This window comes from Cenococcum geophilum (genome assembly GCF_001692895.1).
Source record: "Cenococcum geophilum 1.58 unplaced genomic scaffold K441scaffold_102, whole genome shotgun sequence".
NCBI lineage: Eukaryota > Fungi > Ascomycota > Dothideomycetes > Gloniales > Gloniaceae > Cenococcum > Cenococcum geophilum.
In genome coordinates, this window is record NW_027137660.1 from 186047 (window position 1) to 208967 (window position 22921).

At 41.4% G+C, this 22921-nt stretch overlaps 2 protein-coding genes across 2 annotated transcripts; both read right to left on the reverse strand.

The window, feature by feature from the left end:
- Nucleotides 1-273: 273 nt before the first annotated feature.
- Nucleotides 274-3291, reverse strand: K441DRAFT_21356 (TPR-like protein). Its single transcript, XM_067640549.1, has 2 exons — nucleotides 2840-3291; nucleotides 274-2787 (listed from the first exon to the last, which is right to left on the reverse strand). The coding sequence occupies exons 1-2, from the start codon at nucleotides 2944-2946 to the stop codon at nucleotides 468-470; spliced, it is 2427 nt and encodes an 808-aa protein (XP_067496459.1). The 5' UTR covers nucleotides 2947-3291; the 3' UTR covers nucleotides 274-467.
- On the reverse strand, nucleotides 3041-4347 carry K441DRAFT_596857 (uncharacterized protein; the record flags this gene model as incomplete). The annotated part of the gene is made up of 5 exons (XM_067645039.1): nucleotides 3041-3256; nucleotides 3325-3639; nucleotides 3695-3751; nucleotides 3799-4036; nucleotides 4181-4347. The coding sequence occupies 5 exons, from the start codon at nucleotides 4345-4347 to the stop codon at nucleotides 3041-3043; spliced, it is 993 nt and encodes a 330-aa protein (XP_067496460.1).
- Between the last annotated feature and the right edge of the window lie 18574 nt (nucleotides 4348-22921).

The following is a 22921-nucleotide window of genomic DNA, read 5'->3' on the forward strand; positions in this document are numbered from 1 at the left end:
ACGGATAAGTTAATTATAAGAACTCTGTCGATTGAAGCTGGCTCTAGAAGCTCTCTATATACATGGCGTTAGGGCAAAAGACTGACGACGACACTAACGACGACACTAACGACGATTTGGAACTATTACTTAATCGCCACCAGGTCGACATTGCTACTTAGTCGGTGATAGGTAATAAATAGGTAATAGAAAATAGATAGTAAGACATACGATGGCAAGAAACAGGGTGTGAGTCATAAGGTGGTACTTGACAGTGACCTCAATGTTCGACACCCCTCGTGGAAGCTGTTGGAATTCTTACAGCGCTTCTCAACCACGGTGGAAGCCTCAGAAGGAAGAGCCATCGCTGCGAAACTATGCTGCTGTCCTTGCGACTTTCTCTGCTCATTGCATATCAATAAAAGTATTAACATTCAAAGAAGCCTGTTAAAATTTAAGAGGTGCTTGTTTCTTCTATGCAGATTGTGCTAGGAATTTAGCACCAAGTTCTCCGTCTTCCAATTATTCAAGATCCGAAGTGAAGATACTGTGTAAGGATGATTGGAACCTAATATCTGTTCTTGGAGCTGGACACATTCATCTATCAACGCTAAAGCCTCGCTATTGCGGCCCAGTGATTTCCACGTAATAGCAAGGTTATTCATAATAGTTAGTGTGTTTGGGTGCTCCTGCCCTAATACTCTCTTTGTAATCTCTAGTGCCTGCACCCCTAGCTTTTCGGCTTCCTTCCATCGTCCTTGATTCGAAAATGCTGACGCTAAATAAGCCATAGCAGTAAGCGTATCTGGGTGCTCTGGCCCTAGTACCTTCTCCATTCCTTCTAGCACTCGTTGATGCATTGCTTCCACCTCTTTATACTTGCCCAATTTCTCTAACACCGAGCCAAGCCTACTGACGATAACAAGCGTATCTCGGTGCTCCGGCCCTAGTACCTTCTCATTTCCTTCTAGCGCTCGTCGATGCATTGCTTCCGCCTCTTTATACTTGCCCAATATCTCTAACACCGAGCCAAGCTCGCTGACTATAGTAAGCGTAGCCCGGTGCTCTGGCCCTAGTACCTTCTCACTTCCTTCTAGCGCTCGTCGATGCATTGCCTCCGCCTCTTTATACTTGCCCAATATCTCTAACGCCGAGCCAAGCCTGCTGACGATAACAAGCGTATCTCGGTGCTCTGGCCCTAGTACCTTCTCACTTCCTTCTAGCGCTCGTCGATGCATTGCTTCCACCTCTTTATACTTGCCCAATTTCTCTAACACCGAGCCAAGCCTGCTGACGATAACAAGCGTATCTTGGTGCTCTGGCCCTAGTACCTTCTCACTTCCTTCTAGAGCTCGTCGATGCATTGCTTCCGCCTCTTTATACTTGCCCAATATCTCTAACACCGAGCCAAGCTCGCTGACGATAATAAGCGTACCCCGGTGCTCTGGCCCTAGTACCTTCTCACTTCCTTCTAGCGCTCGTTGATGCATTGCTTCCGCCTCTTTATACTTGCCCAATCTCTCTAACGCCGAGCTAAGCTCGCTGACGCTAGCGAGCGTATCCGTGTGCTCTGGCCCCAGCACCTTCTCCATTGCTTCTACCGCGGCTCGACCAATCTGCTCTGCTGCTGCATATTCACCTCTCTGGTATAAGTACCGCAAAGTATCTCTAGCAACACTTGCCCAGTGTAACGCCTCATCCTTATCTTCGTCATTTAACGCGTGGCTTAGAACCTCCTTTGAGTGCGGAAGGAGCACCTGACAGTCTGTCCATGTCTCAGGCTCTCCGCTCGGAAAGACCCTGGCCATAATCCTGACAGACTCCTTTCTCCATTTTTCCAGTTGATGGTTTTGCTCGAGCCACTTCCTCGTCGACAGCTGCACTAGACGGTGCATCTCAAATGACTGTTGTTGAACCTGGGCCCGGACGAGGGCAAAGCTTGTTAACGGCGCTATCGCGTCCTCGAATTGCAGCTGGTTGGTGTTGTCGTGAAGCAAGTACTCCGGAATCCCTTGTCTATCGAACATGCTTATGAGCGCAAGCAAATCAGTAGCTGCCGGTTTGATTTTCTGGATTTGGTTGAACGAGATCTGCCATGTTGTGATAGCCGCATGCTGTATGCTATGGTCTCGTCGGAGGTCTCTTGCGTCTTCACTGCTAAGAAGGGTTGCTTGGTTTGCTGTGCTTTCGCGGAATAGCTTGAGGTAGGTCGAAATTGTAACCCTTGGCTCTCTCATCCGAATATAGGCGGCGGCGTGAGTGATTGCAAGAGGGATGCATTCTAGGGCTTGGACGAGCGCTTTTGCGTTGCCTTTGGATGGCTCGTCGAACGGAACCCTTGTCTTTAGCAGTGCCAGTGCATCTCCTTCATCCATCGGCTCCACGCGAATAACGTTGTCATCCATTCCTACTAGACTCGTCGCTGCGGCTAAGTTTCGCGAAGTAACAAGGATCGATCCGTTCGGAGTCTGTGGAAGGAAGCTTGCTAGAGGCATCTTCCTACTGGTGACATTGTCTGCCCGCGTAATTTGTTCTGTGTCTCCGTCGAAATGAAAGAAAACGTCATCGTCATCAGCGTTATCTAGTATCATAAGCCATCGGCCATTCTTCTCGTTGGAGAGCCACCCAGAAACCAGTCGCAAGATGTCAGCCCTCGGATCATTTCGCCCCGGAAGCTCAATCTTGTCAGCGATCTCTCTGTAGTCCTTCTCGAATCTGGCAGCATTGCTCGCATGTACCCAGAACACCGAAGTCTGCGGCGCGGAATCTCTAACTCTGTAGGCGTACTCGATAGCAATCTGGGACTTCCTAAACACGACTTAGCCTGCCTTCTAGCTCGATGCTGAATGGAACAGCTTACCCCACGCCTCCTAGACCGACAAGGGCTAACCGGGTGTGATTTTGCAACGTTGTCTGTTCATACTTCTTATTGATTTCTGCCATTACATTTTCTCGGCCAATAAACATGATATCTCTTTGAAATGGGATCGTAAACGATGGTTTAGGCACTACCAGATTTACAATAATAAGCTCTCTGTTTCGCAACACATGATAATTCCCTCTACGTACAAGAAGCGTCTGCAGTATTGGCAGACGTGGTTTTCCCGCTGTCGGATATCCTTGACTGATCCAGCCCCCTTACCCACCGACGAAGCTCTCCTGCAACTGCTTTGAAGCCGGGGTCACTTCCATCCTCGAATTTTGTCATATCCATATGGTTGCCATGGATTCCTATTGGTGTGTAGCCGGGAAGGATGGCTGAATCAAGTGGAACAACCTAGAGATATAGATAGATTAGATTAGAGTGTTCTGATATGTACACCACCTAGGGGCTGATTTACTTACGGAGCCAATGCCTGGTAAAGGCAATTCCTCATAGAAGCAGGTTATTTCGATCGGTCGGATTCCTTCTTGATTACGAGCCCTAACCATGACATGAAAGCTGTCTTGTATCCGTGCAAGGACTTCGGAATCACTTCTAAGCACTTGTAGAATTTGAGGATTCGTCTGCTTAATGAGGCCAATCGATTTGGCTAACATCTCAGCCCACCTGGCGAGCCCAGAGCCATGGTGTGGAGTGCCGAGGAAAATGATACCGCGGGTTAGGTCAAGAATGTTCTGCAGATGTCTTTCCGGCCGCTGTCTTGAGGATACAAGAGCCTGAAGTGTTTGTAAGTCAAATTAGGTGATAACTTGTTAGAGTAGAAAAGCTAACATCCTCACAAACAAGCCCTCCTAAACTATGCGCGACAAAGATGATAGGACGGTCGTTCTACACATATCAGCTCTAGAGCAGAATTGCGTTGATAGAAAGCCTACAGTGTCGTCGTCCTCTCGATATGTGGCCACGGCAGTCAGCAAATTCATTGAATGGTTTCCGATCCTGTTCTGAGCCACCATTCCCCGCCAGTCTGCCACGGAGGCGTCATATCCGAACGTAAGGATGCGGGCGTCAGGGACTTTGTCTGGCAACAACGTCTGCGGCCATGGAGAAGCGGTATCCTTTGCCCTCCATGTCTTCTCGCGATCTCCAGTAAGTCCGTGGACGAAGATAATACTATGCAGAATATATCAATTAGCCATTTAGAGCCTTAAGCAGTTTCCAGCGATGTTCTTATTATAAGTAACCGCTCACTTCCAGCATAAAAAAGTAGCTGAAAATGACTGGGCTTTATTTCTGACGGCAGAGATACTAACTCACTCTACAATGCTATTTTCCGGTTCATGGAGTAACTTGATGCCTGAGGGAAAGGACTTTGTAGACGGGTTACTAGCTGGAGCTGTGGTTGACGCGGTTGCGGGGGTGGAGGGATCGTTCAAATGCTCGCCGGCAGGGCTTTTGCGGCGCCGTCGAAACAAACGACGCATGGACATGGACGGGGGGTGCAGCTGAGCGTGGTCACGGAAAAGTTGAACGTGGTCGCCGATGGGGTCGGCGAAAGTTGAGCGTGGTCACCGATGGAGCCACCGGAAAAAGGTCGGCGGTACTCAACTTTTACCCATACAGAACGCGCATCGGTAGCCACAATTTACCTTAGCAACCATATGCACTAAATATGCAGTGCATATACTAAGCATATGCACGTACAAGTATAAAGCATATATTGCGATAGTTAAACGGCTTATTAGGAGTATATGCCCCATATATGCCTAGTATATACTATAGTATAGTCTACCTATAGAATAATAAGTATATTTACTGCATATGCTAAGTATATACTATAGTATAATCTACCTATAGAATAGTAAGTATATCTACTGTATATGCTAAGTATATACTATAGAATAGTCTACCTATAGAATAGTAAGTATATCCACTGCATATGCTAAGCATATACTATAGTATAGTCTACTTATAGAATAGTAAGTATATCCACTGCATATGCTAAGCATATACTATAGTATAATCTACCTATAAAATAATAAGTATATCTACTGCATATGCTAGGCATATACTATAGTATAGCCTACCTATAGAATAGTAAGCATATACGCTGCATATGCTAAGTATATACTATAGTGTATCTTATTATAGAATAGTAAGTATATATAATAATATAACTTACCTTATAAAATAGTAAGTATATTATAAAAGTATATATATTAGGTCCTACTGTAGTTGCAATATATTTATAATAACTGCTATTTTTTTTATAGCTATATAACGACGTAAGACATTATATATATACTTACTATTCTATAAAGTAGGCTATACTATAGTATATGCTTAGCATATGCAGCGTATATACTTAGCATATGCTAAGCATATGTTCTTAATATTATATAATATTATTCATTTACTAATTCTAAAATAATTAATTTTTTGTATATGCGCTGCATATGCATAAAGCTCAGCGTGGTCCGAAGTTGGTCGTGGTCCAAAAGCTGGTTTGCAAGTTCGGACCACGTTGAACTTTTGGACCACGCCGAGTTTTTTGCGGACCACGCCGAGCTGTGAGCCCACATGGACGTGCTGGACATTCGGATATGAACTACGCGATGGAGATATCTGGACGCTCAGGGTAAGACAGGCTTTGAACCTAACGTGAGTCCCCATAGAAAAACCGGAGAGGCTCTGTAGCCTGGACACGAATTTGTCACATGACTAATTTCAAACTAGCCTATAACACGACAGAACCCTTTTACTATATGCGATAGCTTCGTTATCTCATGAATCAGACGCTCCGCAAAAGATTTGTTCCGTAACACGGGGTAACGCATAGACCCTCCTGCTAACTCCTAGACCAATTAGAACAGCGCACTAATTTCAGCCCCCTGCGCACCCCTGTCACCTGACAAAATCTTCTACGGAGCGTCTAAGTTGTCTCAGCATGCTCAGACTATAATGGGAGGCCGGATAAACCCGGCCCGATAGCACTAAACCAGTTTAGGCCATCTGTCCCTGTATGGTCTGAGACACTTTGGCCGACGTTTGTAAAGCAGGTCGGCATATCCGCATAGCTAATATTACAGATATTCACTTTTTATTCTTACGACAAGTTTAGGCAGCTTAAAAAATCCATTAATTATACACTAAGCTCCGGCGAATTAAATGGTCTATATAAGAAGTCTCCCTACCTTCCCGTTCCTAACATTAATTTCAAAATAGCTGTAACACGGTTTGCTAAAGTAAACAATTAGCAATATCCGTACTAATAACGCGTTAACCCCAACCACCCACTCTATTAGCTTCAGCTAATTCTAAAAATAATCATCTTCTTTAATTCTAAGGAGTAGATAGCTGCTTATTGTAATACTATTTATAGCTAGTTAATCTATCGCGGCTATAATGCTGCTATTGCTAGAGAAGAATTTTCTGTTTAGGGGGCTTATCAGGATTTTTTTTTTTTGGCTCGTTGTTGCGGTTTGCAGCAATTTGCGGCAATTTGCTGCAAACTGTACGGTTGCGGTGGTCGTATATGGTCCTGTGCGGTTTGCGGTGGTTTGCAGCAACCCGCGCGAAGCCTATATTTTTTGCGGCAGTTTGCAGCAACCTGCGCGAAGCCTATATTTTTTGCGGCAATCCGCGCGAAGCCTGTACGTAGCCCTTACATTTCGCACATTTTGTACGTTTTGTACGTTTTGCACGTTTCGTACGTTTCGTACATTTCATACATTTCGTACGTTTTGCACGTTTCGTACGTTTCGCACGTTTTATACATTTTATATATTTTGCACGTTTCCTATAGATTGCTATAATATACTTTTAAATATATTTATATTATAACTATATAAAATATAGAGCTATCTACTTAGAGCCTCTAAATCGTCGATTGGCCTAGTGCTTACCTGCCTGCCTACCTGCCTGCCTGCCTGCCTGCCTACCTGCCTGCCTGCCTGCCTGCCTACCTGCCTGCCTGCCTGCCTGCCTACCTGCCTATCTATCTATCTGTCTGTCTGTCTGTCTATACCCACCTACCTATACCTACCTATCTATGCCTACTGTCTGTACCTACCTGTCTATACCTACTGTTTGTACCTACCTGTCTATGCCTACTGTCTATGCCTACCTGTCTATGCCTACCGTCTGTACCTATCTATCTATACTACCTCTAAACGGTAGTCGTCTGGGGTGCCTCCATAGGAGGGCTTAATTCGATTCGATTCGGTAATAGACTAATAATAATGCTCTGGTTTGATTCGACCGATCGAATCATTCAGTGTTTGCTGGCTGGGTCGTTCGAACGGTTGGCGGTCGTCTGGCTCTGGCGACGATCGTTTAGCTCTGACGACGGTTGTCTGGCTCTGGCGACGGTCGTCTAGCTCTGGCGACGGTCGTCTAGCTCTGGCGACGGTTGTCTAGCTCTGACGACAGTCGTCTGGCTCTGGCGACGATCGTCTAGCTCTGGCGACGGTCGTCTGGCTCTTGCGACGATCGTCTAGCTCTGGTGACGGTCGTCTGGATGACGACGGTCGTCTAGCTCTGACGACGGTCGTTTAGCTCTGATGACGGTTGTCTAGCTCTGACGACGGTTGTCTAGCTCTGACGACGGTCGTCTAGCTCTGGCGATGGTTGTCTAGCTCTGACGACGGTCGTCTGGCTTGGCGACGGTCGTCTGGCTCTGATGACAGTCGTTTGGCTCTGGCGACGATCGTCTAGCTCTGGCGACGGTTGTCTGGCTCTTGCGACGATCGTCTAGCTCTGGTGACGGTCGTCTGGATGACGATGGTCGTCTAGCTCTGGCGACGGTTGTCTGGCTCTTGCGACGGTCGTCTAGCTCTGGCGACGGTTGTCTGGCTCTGGGGACGGTCGTCTGGTTCTGGTGACGGTTATCTGGTTCTGGCGACGGTCGTCTGCTAGCTGTAGTTCTGGTGCCTTCTCTAGGTAGGGAGGATGTAAGGAAGGAAGGGTAAAAAATAAGGTGGCTACCTATGTGTAGAGCTATCGGGAATATAGCGGGGACCCGAAGTAATGTGTGTCATGCGGAGCTTCGTGTAGAGCCTCCGTACGCAGAGCTTCGCGTAGAGCCTCGTGCAGAGCCTTTGTACGTAGAGCTTTGTATAGAGCTTTGTATAAGAGCTTTGCGCAGAGTTTTGTGTAGAGCTTCGTGTAGAGCTTTGTGTAGAGCTTCGTGCAGAGCTTCGTGCAGAGTCTTAGTAGAGCTTTGTGTAGAGCTTCGTGCAGAGCTTCGTGTAGAGCTTTGTGTAGGACTTCGTGTAGAGCTTCGTGTAGAGCTTTATGTAGAGCCTCTGTACGCAGAGCTTCGTGCAGAGCTTTGTGTAGAACTTCGTGCAGAGCTTCGTATAGAGCTTTATGTAGAGCTTCGTGCAGAGCCTTGTGCAGAGCTTCGTGCAGAGCCTCTATACGCAGAGCTTCGTATAGAGCTTTGTGCAGAACTTCGTGCAGAACCTCGTGTAGAGCTTCGTGTAGAGCTTCGTGCAGAGCCTCGTACAGAGCTTCGTGCAGAGCCTCTGTACGCAGAGCTTCGTATAGAGCTTCGTGTAGAACTTCGTGCAGAACTTGTGTAGAGCTTCGTGTAGAGCTTCGTGCAGAGCCTCGTGTAGAGCTTCGTGTAGAGCTTCGTGCAGAGCCTCGTGTAGAGCTTCGTGTAGAGCCTTGTGCAGAGCTTTGTGCAGAGCCTTTGTACGCAGAGCTTCGTGCAGAGCCTCTGTATGTAGAGCTTCGTGTAGAGCTTCGTGTAGAACTTCGTGTAGAGCTTTGTATAGAGCTTCGTGTAGAGCTTCGTGTAGAGCTTCGTGCAGAGCCTTTATGTGGAGCTTCGTGCAGAGCTTCGTGTAGAGCTTCGTGTAGAGCTTCGTATAGAGCTTCGTGTAGAGCTTCGTATAGAGCTTTGTGTAGAGCTTCGTGTAGAGCTTCGTGTAGAGCTTCGTGTAGAGCTTTAGAGCTTCGTGCAGAGCTTCGTGTAGAGCTTCGTGCAGAGCTTCGTGCGGAGCTTCGTGCAGAGCTGGCTTAAGTCGCGATTTTAGCAATTTGCGGTAATTTGTAGCAATTCGCATAGGCTACTTATAAGTAGCTGCGTATTTGTAGCAATTTGCATAGGCTACTTATAAGTAGCTGCGTGTTTGTAGCAAATTGCTGCGAATTGCCGCAAATCGCGACTTACGCAGGTTTTGCAGACCCGATTTTCGCTTGCAACAACGTGCCTAAAAAAAAATTTCCTGATGCTTACGGTCGCAAAATTAACTCTATATAACGCTTACGGATATTAATAAAGACCGCTTATACGCCAAAGATGCGCACCTAACGTCTTAAATTCAAATTCTAGTTGTACTAGCACACAGTGCAGATGTCCCAGATATCTACCGTTCAATCAAAAGCTTAAGACTGGCTCCTGCTAGATGAAGTAGAGGGGTTTCTTTGACGCCTTTTAAATGCACCCATAGCTGGCAGTTGGTTCTGGAAAATCTATTAATTAGAGAGCTGATTAAGGCGATTCTAATGCAAGTATTAACAGGATAATAGACGTGGCGGTTGCTTACATTAATTTCGTTAAAGTTAATGGTTTGCCTCATATAAACAGAGCGGCTCGGCTTCCAAAAGCTTACCAAAGTGGCTCAGACTAAGAAACAGATGGATCGATCGAATAGGTTAGCTTGCGGATATTCGATAATCCGCGCAGCGGATATTCATCGGTTTCTTAGTCTGAGCATGCTGAGTCAAGCGTCTAAGAGCTTATGGGCGTCGCTTTAGTGCGAAATGAATGTTTTAAAAATCGAATTTTGTGTATTTCTACGAGCTATATCCCAACCATAATAGTTATAATATATATGTTTAATGTAATAGATTCTTTAGGTAATTATATCTTTATAAATATATACTATAACCCTATATCTAGAATACTAAGGGGCGAGATACATCGTCGCAAAACGTAAGTTAGATTCTCAACGGAATCTTCACTAAAACTCGACTGACTGCCTATATCCAACTTTCCACACAATAGAGCTATAATATTGCCATAACGTAGAGGCAATAAAGAAGACAAAGAGCTTTTAGCTCGTAGTATTTTAGAGATAATTAGACCAAGAGAAGTACGTAAGTTTTAGCAGTAAGGCAAAATTGTAATAAAACTAGACTAAAACTGACCGACTACCTATATCTAACTTCTCGTAGAATAGAGCTATGATATTGCTATAATATAGAGGCGATAGAGAACAAAAAGATCTTTTAGCTCGTAGTATTTTAGAGATAATTAGACGTAGAGAAGTATATAAGGTATGGAGCTTCGAGCAGAGCTTTAAGCAGAGCCTCGTGCAGAGCTTCGAGAAAAGCCTCGTGCAGAGCTTCAAGAAAAGCCTCGTGCAGAGCTTTAAGCAGAGCCTCGTGCAGAGCTTCGAGCAGAGCAGTAAGGTAAGATTGCAACCGACGAGTTTTACAACAGACGATTTTTACGACCAATGAAAATACAACCAACGAAAATACGACTAACTAATATAGCTACGACGTCGTTATTTATTGCAATAGATAGAGAAATTAAAGAGCTCCTACCTTATAGTATTTTTATAATAACTAGACGTTATAAAAGGGTTAAGATAGAGCGTTATAATGGAAGAGTTATCGCCTAATAAGAAACAATGATTTCGCATATAAAGGGCGCCTATAAGCTCTTAGACCCTTGGGGAGAAATTCCTCTTGGTGTGATCTAATTGGTCCAGGAGCTTGCAGGACTTGGCAGGAGTTAGTGCGCTTGTCTGACTGGCTCAGGAGTTCGCAGGTGTGGTGCTAAGGAGTAGCGCTGCGCCGTGGCGCAATTTCTCCCCGGGGGTCTGATTTATGAGATAATAGCTTCGCTGTTAATGAAGTTAAAAAATCCAACGGCCCGAGGAAGTTACCGTTATCGAGTTTGGCGCCCACAAGAATTCCTGCTATTCCCGTTTAGTTCTTAGGGAAAACTTCGTCGTATACATATTTCTTCTGCTGCGGTAAGTTACCCCAGGACTATATTAGTTCTACTGGTTAAAACTATCCCTTGCAACGTCGGTTTTCGCCCTAAGAATCTGACCAATCAAAACACGAGACTCCCCCCTAATGGTCAGATATTTGGAGCTTTTGGTATTGCTTAACTCTTATCCCTTAGCACGATGAAATTCGCCCTACGGTTATCGATAAGAGGCAGCCAATCAAATCAATAGAATCAACAACTCGTGCTCAGGAATTCGAGGCTGGTAGTATTGCTCAAATATTATACAAATTGATATATAAGCTTAATCTTTGGAGTTGAGTCGCTCAATATGTGGTAGCCAGCAGCCGTCATTTCTACAGAACGGTATTTCGCAAACACTGCAGCCGAATAGAGTCCTTGGAGCATGCTTACGCCTCTGCAAATCCTTACTATCGCGAGGTTTCTTTGTAGTATTTGGTGATATTTTTAAAAGAGCCTTCCGACGTCCCTTATGTTCTACTTAAGTCTTCCTGCTAGCCTCTATGCACGCCGAACAGTATTAAGGCTTTGGCTAGAGCTTTAAAGGTAACGTTTTTATAGATTCTCTAAGTTTAAGTATTAGAAAATATACGCCTACTATATAAAACACCCTTACTTATTATAAAAATAAATTACTTTATAGGCAAGCGACTTCCTCTATTAAAAGATTAATTAATACTTAATATTAGAAATACCAAGCGATAAATTTAACTACCTTAATTTAGCTAAATTGCCACGCGGATACGGCGGGCGAGAGCGATAGCGAGCTAGCGAACATCCTCTCCTTAAAGAAGCTCTCTTTAAGTGGTACTAACGCTTATAAATCTTACGCATTCCTATTACGGGCGATCTTATACGTACTACCGCATCTTAATTATAGTAGCGGATACCTTTACTAGCTTAATCGCCTAAGCTAAAGTAGTTAATTAGGTAGCTAAAGGGTTTTAAATCTTATAATAGAATTTATAAAAGGAAGTAATATAGTAAGGCTGTGTTAGTTAATATAGAAGGTACTAAAGATCGCATAATAGAGCTTCGTGTAATTTTTATATCTTTTCTATTAAAGGATATTTATAATATAGATAAGACTAGTGTAAGAGTACATATATTAGATCCCGCCGCGCTTGCGACAAGTTCGCAAGCACTCGTGTCTTTTTGGCCGTATGGCGACGTTGGGGCGGGAAACGTTACAATTGTGCTTGCGAACTTACTGGGGCCAGGTATCGTGGGTTCGATCCCCAGCGGTCACTTCGCTCTGGTACAGTCTAACGCGCATCCGTGCGATGAGGCGTCGGTGGAGATTCCGATCGCTTACGTTACTGGGGACTCCTAATATATGGTGCGACTCTTAGTGTGGACCCCCTGCGGCTTGGCGTTCGAGGACGAACGCGCAGAGGGGAGGGCAATTGTAAGAGTACATATATTAGATCCCGCCGCGCTTGCGACAAGTTCGCAAGCACTCGTGTCTTTTTGGCCGTATGGCGACGTTGGGGCGGGAAACGTTACAACTAGGCTCTTTTAGAAAGCTATACTAGATACTATACTAGCTACTAAGGCTCTCTTAGAATAAAGAAATAGAAAGTAAGAGTCTTTCTAGCTAATTGCTCTAACGTAGATAGCTTAGATAAGCTTCCTCTTTAAATAATTAGATCCTTAGCTTAGCCACGGTGTTTTATAAAAGCTTATATTAATTTACTTCGCTTAATATTATATAGAAGAGTAATAAGAAGGCCTAGATAATAATAGTAATTATAACTAAATAGCTTACCTAGTTTAATAAAAGGATATATAGTAGAAGAGTACTCCTTTTATTTAATATTTTTAACGCGTATAAAGTAGCTATTTAAACACTTACTAAAAATAATACTCTTAAGAATATATAGGTTGAGTTTCTTTCTCCTAATTATACCTCTATATACTAGCTACTTAATTAAGGAATTATAGCAAACTTTAAGTTATACTATCGACGATATTAGCTTAGATTTATAGAAGAGTACTCCCTCTAAGATTAAGATCCAATTAAGTAGATATATATACTTTAGGCTATTTAATAGGTAATTATAGCTTAGAAGGAAGTTATACTAAAAGTAATTAACAGTTAATTTATTAAATCTACGCTCTTTAGCTTAAGAGAAGGCCTCTTACCTCACCTTTATAATTATATAGATCTAATTATTAATATAGTATAAGAGATAGCTAAATAACTACGTGCTACCAAAAGGATCCGTAAACCTATAAATATTTAGAATTTTATTTATCTTCCGGGCAAAGATATAGTAGACTCTACTAAAGATCTTATTAAGCACGTAGCGGAGCTCTATACTAGGCTAGATCGCTATATAGAAATAGATAAGAAGGACTCCTAATAACCTTAAATTAAACTTAATAAGGTAATAGAGGCCTTATAAAAGCTTCGTCTATATAAGGAGCAATAGGAGGATAGTAAGAGAGAGGTTATTACAACTCTATTAAGGCACGAGCGTTAAATCTAAAGACGACGACTCTAAAATACTAAGTAGACAATAATTTTTATTTTTTTTAGGGGAGCTAATCGCTTAATTCTAACTTCGGGCTTATAGATATGCAATATTATTATATAATTTTAACATTTAGTATATTTTACGTACAAAGTCTAAATATAATAATACTTTTTGTAACGGCGCTATCGCACGTTACCTGCCAAATTCTGCTATATTCTGCCGACCTGCGATTAGCCCGCCTAAAGCTAGCGCCTTGGCGGCTCACCCTATATATTTGTTTACATCGGTCCTAGCAACCCCTTTTCCTTCTCTTTAGCTTAGTATCTTCGTAATACAGTATTCTATAAGCTTTGGTTCAGAGGCATTTGTACAAGCCGTAACATTATACTAAGCTCTCCCTATTTTGCCTGGGAAGGCCTTAATAATATCCCACCCTAAAGAAACTTCGTCTGTAACGACGTATTAACGCGCTATACTTAGATACCAAAACAACCCTACATTGCCTGGGAAGGCCTAGATAATATCCCACCTTATAAGCCAGACAGGACTGGACCTGTACCCCTAGAATTAAAACTAAAGCGTATAATACTAACGAACCTTAGGAAGCTAATAATGGCACCTAAAGCAAGCTCATCCAAGAGAGCTGCCTTTATTTGAGAGGAACCTAAGATCTAATTAGGATCAGAAATTGAAGACAATAATGATATTGTAAACATACGCGAGTAGATTTGCGCCCTTGCAGCCAGCTAAGAAGCTAATCGTCTTAAAGTAAGAAATATATAAGAGACCCTATAAGAGATCCTAGAAAGCCTTGCGGCCCTATAAAATAGCCTAGCTTCCCCTTCTTAAAGCCCTAGTTGACCTGTTCACTCTACTAAATATAATACACCAGGGAGTACGGATATAATAACGAAGTAATTAAAGTCCGTTAAGCTCCCTAACCCCCTACCACTATCTAACGGGATAAACCCTACCTTTAAGAATTAGAGGATTTAAGTATAAGGAAAGCTCCGTGTTAACTATAACTATTTCCTTTCTAAAGAAGCTAAAATGCTCTACCTCTTTAGTCGAACCACTAGGGACGCCTAACGGCACCTTTAAGCCAAGTTTAAGGATGACTTCCCTATCCAATTTATATCTATTAATGAGATAATACGGCACCTAGCGGCTATCTACATTAACCTAAATAAAGTACGGGATGCCCGTTATAACTATAATCACCTAATAATAAAACTAAACCAACCCTTTGCCAAATTTTAAACTCAATTCCTATACCTTACAGGAGAAGGCTAGGTTCCCCTTAAGAACTATTAATTAGACCTATATAATAAGCTAACAATCCGGCTATAAGAAAAGATTGCTGTAACCTTAGATAACCTACTAACCCATAAAAGACTTGCAGCTTATTACCTATTATTAAACTTAGAACTAAAGCGGATTAACGCCTACCCTAATTGGTAGAAGCAACTCTATAATAATCGGAACTTACTAGCTATACCTACAGGAGCTAGAGTAGGAAGATAAGTTACGACTACTCTTATACCAAAGGCGGTTATAACTATGCACTAATAAGCCTCGCCTGACTAGCTATATACCACACTATTAACTAGTATTCGCCGTAATACTCTAATCAACCCTGCCTCGGCTATGTGCTTTAACTGCGATAAGTAAGGTTACTTTACCTCGTCCTACCCGGAGCTAAAGGATATAGGCGATATTAAGGAGATAGAGGAAGGAGAAATGTCCGATAAGTCGGGAAAAGAAGAACCCTAGGGAAAGACTCCCCCCTAGGGTACCCTATCGATCTTAAAGAGATTAATCTTAGTTAGTTAATAGGTGGAAAGTATTTTATAGTTCTATGTACAGTATCTTAAAATGGATATAGAGTTAATATAACCGCCCTTATTAACACTAGAGCAAATGGCTTCGCCTTTATAAATACTGCCTATATGAATGATATTGCCAAGTTTCTAAATGTAGAAGCCATCTAACTAGAGAAGCCTGTTTAGGTAAAGGGCTACAACAGCTAAGCCGGTCGGCCCGTTACCCACGTCTTAAAGTTATATATCGCTCTTAACGGACGACGCTAATATGGTATCCCCTTTTACATCCTAGACCTAGGGTCCTATAATATAATCCTTAGACGAAAATGGATGTCCTATTTTAATATTTGGTTAAATATATAAAAAAGACGGTTCGTCTAGCCGGAGGATAGACTAAGGTTATCCTCCTTTGTTAGGGAGATCCGAACTAACCGCAAGACACTAGCCGTAAGGGCTAACCCTACCTACTAGTAGGATGTCCGGGCCCATAACCTAGCCTTTGCCTAAGAGGACGCCCGCCATAAAGCTAGAAAGAACTCCGTACTGATAAAGATACTCTCCTAAAGCGCTATATTTAAAGAGGACTCTACGTACGGAAGCGGGATAGATAATAATGTAAATAATGTCCAAATCGCACAGATCCAACCGTTATAGAAAAGAACGTATTAATAAGATATAAGGGATAACCTCTGAAAGATACAACAGGAGCTAAAAGGAGTAATAATAACGCTAGTACCCTAGAAGTCCCTAAAGTCATATACGCCCCTATTATCAGTTAACCCCCCTACCGTAGACATTGCCGCAATTAGCGCTGTAGCGTTTTACTTTAATATATACCGGAAGGACAATAAGGTCTTTATAATGAGCCTATATAAGATTAACTAAATTATTAATAATAGAGAGGAAAGGCTAGATAAGGAAACCGATAAGGAATTAGTCGAACCCCTCCTTTTTACTATTTATACAGGCTATAAGGATGTATTCTTAAAGGCGGCCTTAGACAAGTTACCCCTTTACCAGATATACGATTATAAGATTTAATTAAAGGCCCATAACTCGCTAGGCTATAGCCCCCTCTACTATTAATTAATAGATAAGCTAAAAGCAATAAAGTAGTACTTAATTAACAACCTAGATAAAGGGTTTATCGAGCCAAGTTAAGCCCCTTTTACTTCCCCTATCCTATTCGTAAAAAAGCCTAATAAAGGCCTTCGTTTTTATATTAACTATTAAAAGCTAAACGCTATTACTTAAAAGGACTAGTATCCTATTCCTTTAATTAACGAGACCCTTACACGTCTAAGCTAGGCAAAGATCTTTACCAAACTTAATATCCGCCAAGCTTTCTACTGAATTAGGATAGACCCTGTATCTAAAGATTTAATAACGTTCCGTACCTATTATAGTTTTTATAAATACAAAGTTCTTCCTTTTAGACTAATAAACGGACTGGCTACGTACTAAAGGTATATAAATAACGTTCTTTTTAATTACCTCAACGAATTCTGCACGGCATACCTAGACGACATTCTTATATACTTAGACGACGAACTTAAGCATTAAGTTTATATTAAGAAGGTCCTGGAGAGACTACGGAACGCGGGCTTATAAGTTAATATCAAGAAATACGAGTTTGGGGTAAAACGTATAAAATACCTTAGGTTTATTATAACTATGGAAGGAATTAAGGTTAACTCTGAGAAGGTAGAGGCAATCCGTAACTAGAAGCCCTTTTATACAGTAAAAGGAATCTAGTCCTTCCTTAGTTTTTATAATTTCTACCGCTAGTTTATCCGTGACTACGGAATTATAGTAAAACCTCTTATACGACTAACCAGGAAGGACACGCCTTTTATCTTTAATAATAGCTGCATAGAGGCCTTTAAAGAGGTAAAGGATTGGCTTATTTTTTCCCTAATCCTTTATCACTATAACCCGGACCTTAAATTAATGCTAGAAACAGACGCCTCTAATAGGGTTATAGTAAAAATCCTATTACAGTTATATCTAGACGGCAAATGGTACCCTATAGCTTTCTTCTTAAAGATAATAGACCTGGCTAAATATAACTACGAAGTACACGACAAAGAAATGCTAGCTATTATTTGATCACTCTCCTAATAGTATATAGAGCTTAAAGGTACGAACTCCCAAATTAAGATATATACAGATTATAAAGCCCTAGAGTACTTTATAACTATAAAGCAGCTTATAGGGCGATAAGCCCGGTGGGCCGAAATACTCTCCTAATTCTTCTTTATAATTATATATCGTTCTAGCAAGTAAAACTCTAAGGCTAATGCCCTAACCCGAAGAGAATAAGACGTAGGACCCTAGGATAAGCTAAAAACCCAATATTGGACGCGCGCCCTCCTCTATCTAGAACAGCTCGACCTACGGATCCTTAAGGAGCTAGACTTTTAGCAAAACGAGCTAGCACCAATAGAGGAGTCCTTAGATAAGCTAATAGGGCTAATTAACCGCCTCCTAACTGCAAACCGCACGGCTGACGCCCTAAGGGCCCTTTGCGAACAAGCCGTGAAAGGAGACCCCAATTTTAAGACGGAGGAAGGATTGCTCCTATACTAGGAGCGGCTTATAGTCCTTAATATTAACAATCTACGGACCAAACTAATCCGCGAAGCTTATTACTAAGTCTCTACGGTATACCCTAGTAAGAACAAGACCCGTAAAATTATTAACTGCCGCTACTACTAGCTAAGAATGGTTGCGGATATCAATTAATATATACGGAACTGCGAAGACTGCTAGAAAGCTATAATCCTATGGGATAAGACCCCAGGACTACTTAAGCCACTCCTAATACCAGAGCGCCCTTAGCAGCATATTTTTATAGACTTTTATAAACTACCTAGGGACTATAACAGATATAATATAGTTATAGTTATAGTTAACCGCTTTAGTAAACGCCCGTTCTTAATTCTATATTATAAGAATATTGATGCCAAAGAGGCAGCCTGGCTATATATCCATTACGTCTACCGAATCTACGGACCACTAGATACTATTATATCCGATTATAGGCCGCAGTTTATATTAGCCTTCTAGAATAAGTTTACCTGGATCTTAGACATTAAGCTAAAGCTTTCTACGGCTTATTACCCCTAGATAGATGGTTAAATAAAGATTGTAAATTAGTACCTGGACTAGAGGCTTAGGCCCTTTGTTAACTATTTCCAGGACAACTGGTCTAAACTACTACCCTTAATAGACTACGCGCAAGTAACCCTACCCTATGACTCCACAGGGTTTGCCCCGATTTAGCTAGAAATAGGATACTTACCCCGTATAAGCTTTAACTAGAAAAGGCTAGAAGAACCCTAAACTGTACGAGAGAAGCTATTCTATGCTAAGGCCTAACAGTACGCTAAATGATTGGAGGAGGCCTGGACGGTAGCCCGCGAGAACCTGGAAAAAGCTTAGAGGTTAATGGAACAGTAGGCAAACAAACACCGTCAAGAGCCTAATTTTGCCCCTAGCGATATAGTCTAGGTTATAATAAGGAATTAAAGGACTAAATGACCTAGCCGTAAGCTGGACTACCAGATAGCAGGACCGTATGAGGTTTTTAAGAAGATAGGCAACTTGTACAAGATAAAGCTCCCAAACTTAATTAGGGTTTACCTTATCTTCTCGCTAGACAAGTTACGGAAAGCTGTAAATGACCCATTACCTGGACAAAAGAACGAGCCTCCCCTACTAGTTTAAGTAAACGGTGATAATAAATGGGAGGTTAATAAAATACTGGCCTATAAGATAGTACGGGGAGCGCTAAAATACCGTATCTAATGGAAGGGCTATAATCCTAACCTAACCTAGTACCCTGCGTGGAACTTTATAGGCTGCCCCTAGAAGCTTAAAGAATTTTATAACTAATACCCTAATACGCCTGGACCCCCGAAGTACCTAGACGAATAGATGGAATGCTGGTATAATAAAGACAATAAGTTACCGGAAGAATATAGGGACAAAAACGCCCTAAAGCCCTAATATAGCTATCTGCCAAATTCTGCCATATTCTACCGTTTTCTACCAGTACCATAAAATTTCAGATGTTTAGGAACTTCGACCGCCGGTTAAAGTTGTCTAATTGGTTAGATCCGTGCTAAGACTTTTAGCGGCTACTCTTTCTAGCCTAGTGCTTCTACTTAGCCTATAATCGCCCTTTGTACTTAGTTAGGACGGACTCGTGTCCCCTTTTGTCTCCTTATCTTATATTTTTGTAATCCTACGTTTGTAAGCCTAGTGCTACCCTATTTTTTCTAACTAAGCCTAAGGGCAGGCTTTCTTTCAAAGAGGGGGGTGATGTAACGGCGCTATCGCACGTTACCTGCCAAATTCTGCCATATTCTGCCGACCTGCGATTGGCCCGCCTAAAGCTAGCGCCTTGGCGGCTTACCCTATATATTTGTTTACATCGGTCCTGGCGACCCCTTTTCCTTCTCTTTAGCTTAGTATCTTTGTAATACAGCATTCTACAAGCTTTGGTTTAGAGGCATTTGTACGAGCCGTAACACTTTTAGTATAACGATACGGACGGCGAAAAAAAACCGTATCGTTATAAGGAGTTTTTACTATATCGCCAAAATGCTCGTTACTTAGGTAGCCGTATCCGTATGGCGATATTATGGTCTTTTTAGAGAACTTTGGATATATAAGCAAATACAGCACTAAAAGATGCGCCTAGGGAGAAAATTTAGTTCCGGATAATGTAGTTATTAGGGTAAGGTCGTAGAGGATTTTAAAGAAGGTAGGAGGGTAGATAAATTTAAAGACGCGGAGTGGAACTAAACTTCTAGCATCGATTTATCCTCCTTATTTTCTATAACGGCGACTTAATCAATTAAGACTCTAGCACTCTAATACAACGAGCGCAAGCCTATATAATTGGTAGTCTATAGACTTAAATATTAAGATAAGGAGCTGAAGGTGGAAGAGGACACGTCTAAATATATATGCTAAGGCTTAACCGAGCCCCTGACTAGATCCGTTACGGTACCGTAATATTTTCCGTTATTCTCCTATCTATCTTTTCTACTACTAGTTTTCTAGCCTCCTTTAATATTTTTAGGAAAATCTCCGGGTTATACTTCTTCCTTTTTACTTATAATTTATAAACGCATTATAAACCCGCCCGTAAACACCTTAGGCAAGGTTTACTACTACTACTATTATACTTAACTTTCTTAGAGGAGTATTAAAGGCATTAATTTTTATTTAGTGGTAATTTCCGCCTTATAACTAGTATTGAATTTTATAAGGCTCGACTATAGCTAGTAATAGCCTTTATTTTATAACGCTCTTTATATCGCTTAAAGAGGTTATCTTAGAAGAAAACGCTAGGGTATTTATCGCAACGGTAGGCCGGCTCTTTAGCGTCTGTAAGAATTAGGAATATACTCTATAATTAAGTAAAGTAATAACCTATAGAATAGTTAGTGTCGTTTTAAGTGCTCTACTCGTAAGTAACTCCTTATATAATTACTATAGTAATATTAAATATTATATTAATAGCTATTAAGGTAAAAAAAAAGTATATAAAAGGTAGGTATCACGGAGTGAGTATAAGCGACGATAATATGTAGTGAAGTAGATATTATTAAGCTATATATATAAACTGTATAATAAAGTTAAGACGTTGCGTAAGGAAAGAAGGTAAGAAAACGGGAAGAAAGGGTATATATTGTTAGCTTAGTTGCTTAGTTAACACGTGCACGGGATAGAATAGGATTTGGGTAGTGGTCCTGGCAGAACTTGGCAGAATTCGGTGGACTTGGCAGAATATAGCAGAATGCGGCAGATTGCCGTAGATTGCCGTCTCGCGGTCGGTCTCTTCTTGCTGAGTTGGTGGAAACAGGTGGACGTGTGTAAGGTGTTACGGAGGTGTCCCGTGACAGTAAGACAGTATATAAAGTAGTAAAAATCAATAAGGCAAACAGTGAGAGTTATGTAACGTGTCCCGCTCCACGTCGCCATACGGCCAAAAAGACAGAGAGTGATCGCGAATCTATCGCGACACTTGCGGGACCCAATATGTATACTCTTACAAGTTACCACCTCGCGTAGTAAAGTGGCCGCGCCAACCCTAGTATATTACATATTAAATATAACCCAGATATTAACCTCACTAAAGGCTCTTTCTGTTTCTAGAGGTAAGTAAGGCCGCTTTAAAAAAGGGCGCTAGTGAGGCTAGAGTAAGCAGGGTAAAGTTTAGTTGGGGTTTAGGTAAGCCAAAGGCAGTAGCGGAGCCAATTTTAATCGCTTATTAGCTGCTAGTTTTAGCTGCATAGCACAGCCCCCCGGTTAAAGTTGCTGGTATATTAAGAACTTGTAAGGGTTTATATGCTAGACCGGCTCCTAATATAGGCGACTATTTTTTAAACGGTGCCCCTTTTTAGTTCAAGAGAACATAGTCCTAAAAAGAATTACTTTTACTATGTCTATACATTCCCTCTCTTCTTTCCATCTTTATAGTACTATTACCGTATCTTATTATCTGATGCACGGTCCTATATAATACACGGTCGCCCTATATTTCTACTACCTCTAGATAGCCTAATATTTAATAAATTTCTATAAAATTAATATAGTAGATAAATATAATAGTACGCTTTATATTTAATAAATTTTTTTAAAAAATATTTAGTAGATTTATTCGGAGGTCTTAGGCAAATATAGGTTATCTATATTAACCCATTTAATGTCTAATATTATATCTACATCGCTAGAAGCTAGAAAGCCTATAGACGAAGTACTAAAAGCTAAGGAATAAGCGCGTTTATAGGTTAGTTCTAGGTAGATCTAAGGAGTATAGAATCTAGCCAATAATCCTAGAGATATGTAGAAAGGAATAGGAAGGCCGTAAATAAGAGAGTATGCCTGCTTATAAAACCCTTTATACGTTTTAGAAAGAATAAACTTAAGTAATTTAGTAATTTTATTCTAGTCGTCTTTTATAGTTAGGGAGTTGGTAGGATTAGTTAAGATAGTTAATACGTATAGAGAATTTAATGTCTTCGCAATAATTATTAGAGTCTCTTCATTCTATGGAGATAGTGGGTGCGGCGCATTACTAGACATCGCCTAGGAATCCTTAATATTTACTCTAGGTAAGACTTCTACCTTAAACGAGGCTGACTAATAAGTTAACCTAGTAAAAGGCTATAGGTCCACAAAAGTCCTATTTAAGTCTACAGTATTATCGGTATATTCCTACGCTCCTTAATCCTCTACTACTTATACTACTAATACAGCTAAAGGCGTATAAGACCCTAGAATAAAGATAATACTTTTATTTAGATCTAGTAAGGTAAGCTGCCGCTATACTATATATGCGCTAATCTTGCCCTTAAGAGCCTAGTTAAACTTATCCAAGCACTAAAATATCTCGCCTATTAACTGCTCTGAAAAGCCAAGCTTACTAAACCTAGAAATTCTCTACCTAGGATAAAATTTGCTATAGGAATTAGGTATATAGAAGCCTCCGTAGACCCGCTTCTCTTACTATATATACTTAAGAACCCCTTGTCTAATCTCAGCTGTAGTTCTCTGGAATCGTGCTTTAAGTATATATTTAAACGCTTTCGCTGCTTCACAGTACCTATCGTAAGAGAATGAGTTAGAAGGCCTATCTTAATAGAAGGCAGCTCGACACCGCGCGAGCTTTCTAGGAACGGTCCATTACAAACTTCTTATATATCTAGATTACGGAATATTAGGTATCTATAAGCCGCGTAGA